The sequence below is a fragment of the Medicago truncatula genome, chromosome 8 (assembly GCF_003473485.1).
Source record: "Medicago truncatula cultivar Jemalong A17 chromosome 8, MtrunA17r5.0-ANR, whole genome shotgun sequence".
Taxonomy (NCBI): Eukaryota; Viridiplantae; Streptophyta; class Magnoliopsida; order Fabales; family Fabaceae; genus Medicago; species Medicago truncatula.
In genome coordinates this window covers 13921832-13922886 of record NC_053049.1, presented here as the reverse complement: position 1 = coordinate 13922886, position 1055 = coordinate 13921832, and the positions used below count along the sequence as shown (strand labels likewise).

At 35.0% G+C, this 1055-nt stretch overlaps 1 protein-coding gene across 1 annotated transcript; it reads left to right on the top strand.

Annotated features, from left to right (window-relative positions):
- Nucleotides 1-286: 286 nt before the first annotated feature.
- On the top strand, nt 287-793 carry LOC11446343 (putative F-box protein At3g16210). The gene has a single exon (XM_024772881.1). The coding sequence runs from the start codon at nt 287-289 to the stop codon at nt 791-793; it is 507 nt and encodes a 168-aa protein (XP_024628649.1).
- The last annotated feature ends 262 nt before the right edge of the window (nt 794-1055 follow it).

The window sequence follows — 1055 nt, the reverse complement described above, 5'->3', positions numbered from 1 at the left end:
CTAACTTGAAACTTTTTTTTTTTGGTGTGGTTTGGTTTATAATTTTTGAAAATGGTAAGTTGTTATTAACATTTTTTTTGACAAAAGTTGTTATTAACATTGATTTTTGTGATTTTGTATCGATTATATTCCCTTTTCATTTGCAGGCAGTTACGTTGTGCTCCAAAATAAAATTAAGCTTGGATGAGTCAAACAGAACGTGTGGTTACATGATTTAGTTGTACTCCTTCAACAATTCCTTCTATGGCTCCAACATTTGAGAAGGTGAGTAGTAGCTATATACCCGATGATATTGTACTGTATTCTCTCTAAACTTCCTGTCAAATCTGTTAAGCGGTTTACATGCGTTCGTAAACCATGGTCACTTTTGTTTGGCAATCCTACTTTCCTAACCATGTTCCGCAACAATTTGGTTTCCAAATCCCATTCATTGTATGATGACGACGACGACGATGATGTGTGTCTCATCTTCAATATGTTTTTGGTTTCGAGTATGTTGTATATGCTTTCAGGTGAGAGGTTTGAGAATAAGGTTAGATTAGATCCACCACCGCCATATGATCATCTACCAAGTGACAATTTTCTTCTTCATATTTTAGGTTCTGCTATTAATGGCATTATTTGTTTCTATAATTGTCTCGATCATAGAAATGTAGTATTATGGAACCCGGCTACTAAGGAAATTAAGGTCGTTTCTCCTAGCCTTAACGAGTGTCTATCTAATGTCACTAATGCATTTAGTCTTCATGCATTTGGTTATGATCATGTTAGAGATGATTTCAATGTCATTTGACGTTTGTATTGTGATATATCTGATGATGAATCTTTGGAAGATGTGTTTATGCCACCCAACTTTTGGGAGATATATAGTTTAAGAAGTAACTCGTGGAGAAAACTCAATGCTAATATTCCAATTCCTTACTTTAGCCCTCTAGGTTCTGAAGTGTACTTGAATGGGGTGTGCCATTGGTTGGCAAATACAAAGGATCAAATTTTTGTTGTATCATTTAACTTATGCAATGACGTGTTTTCCACTACACCCATAGATGAGTATG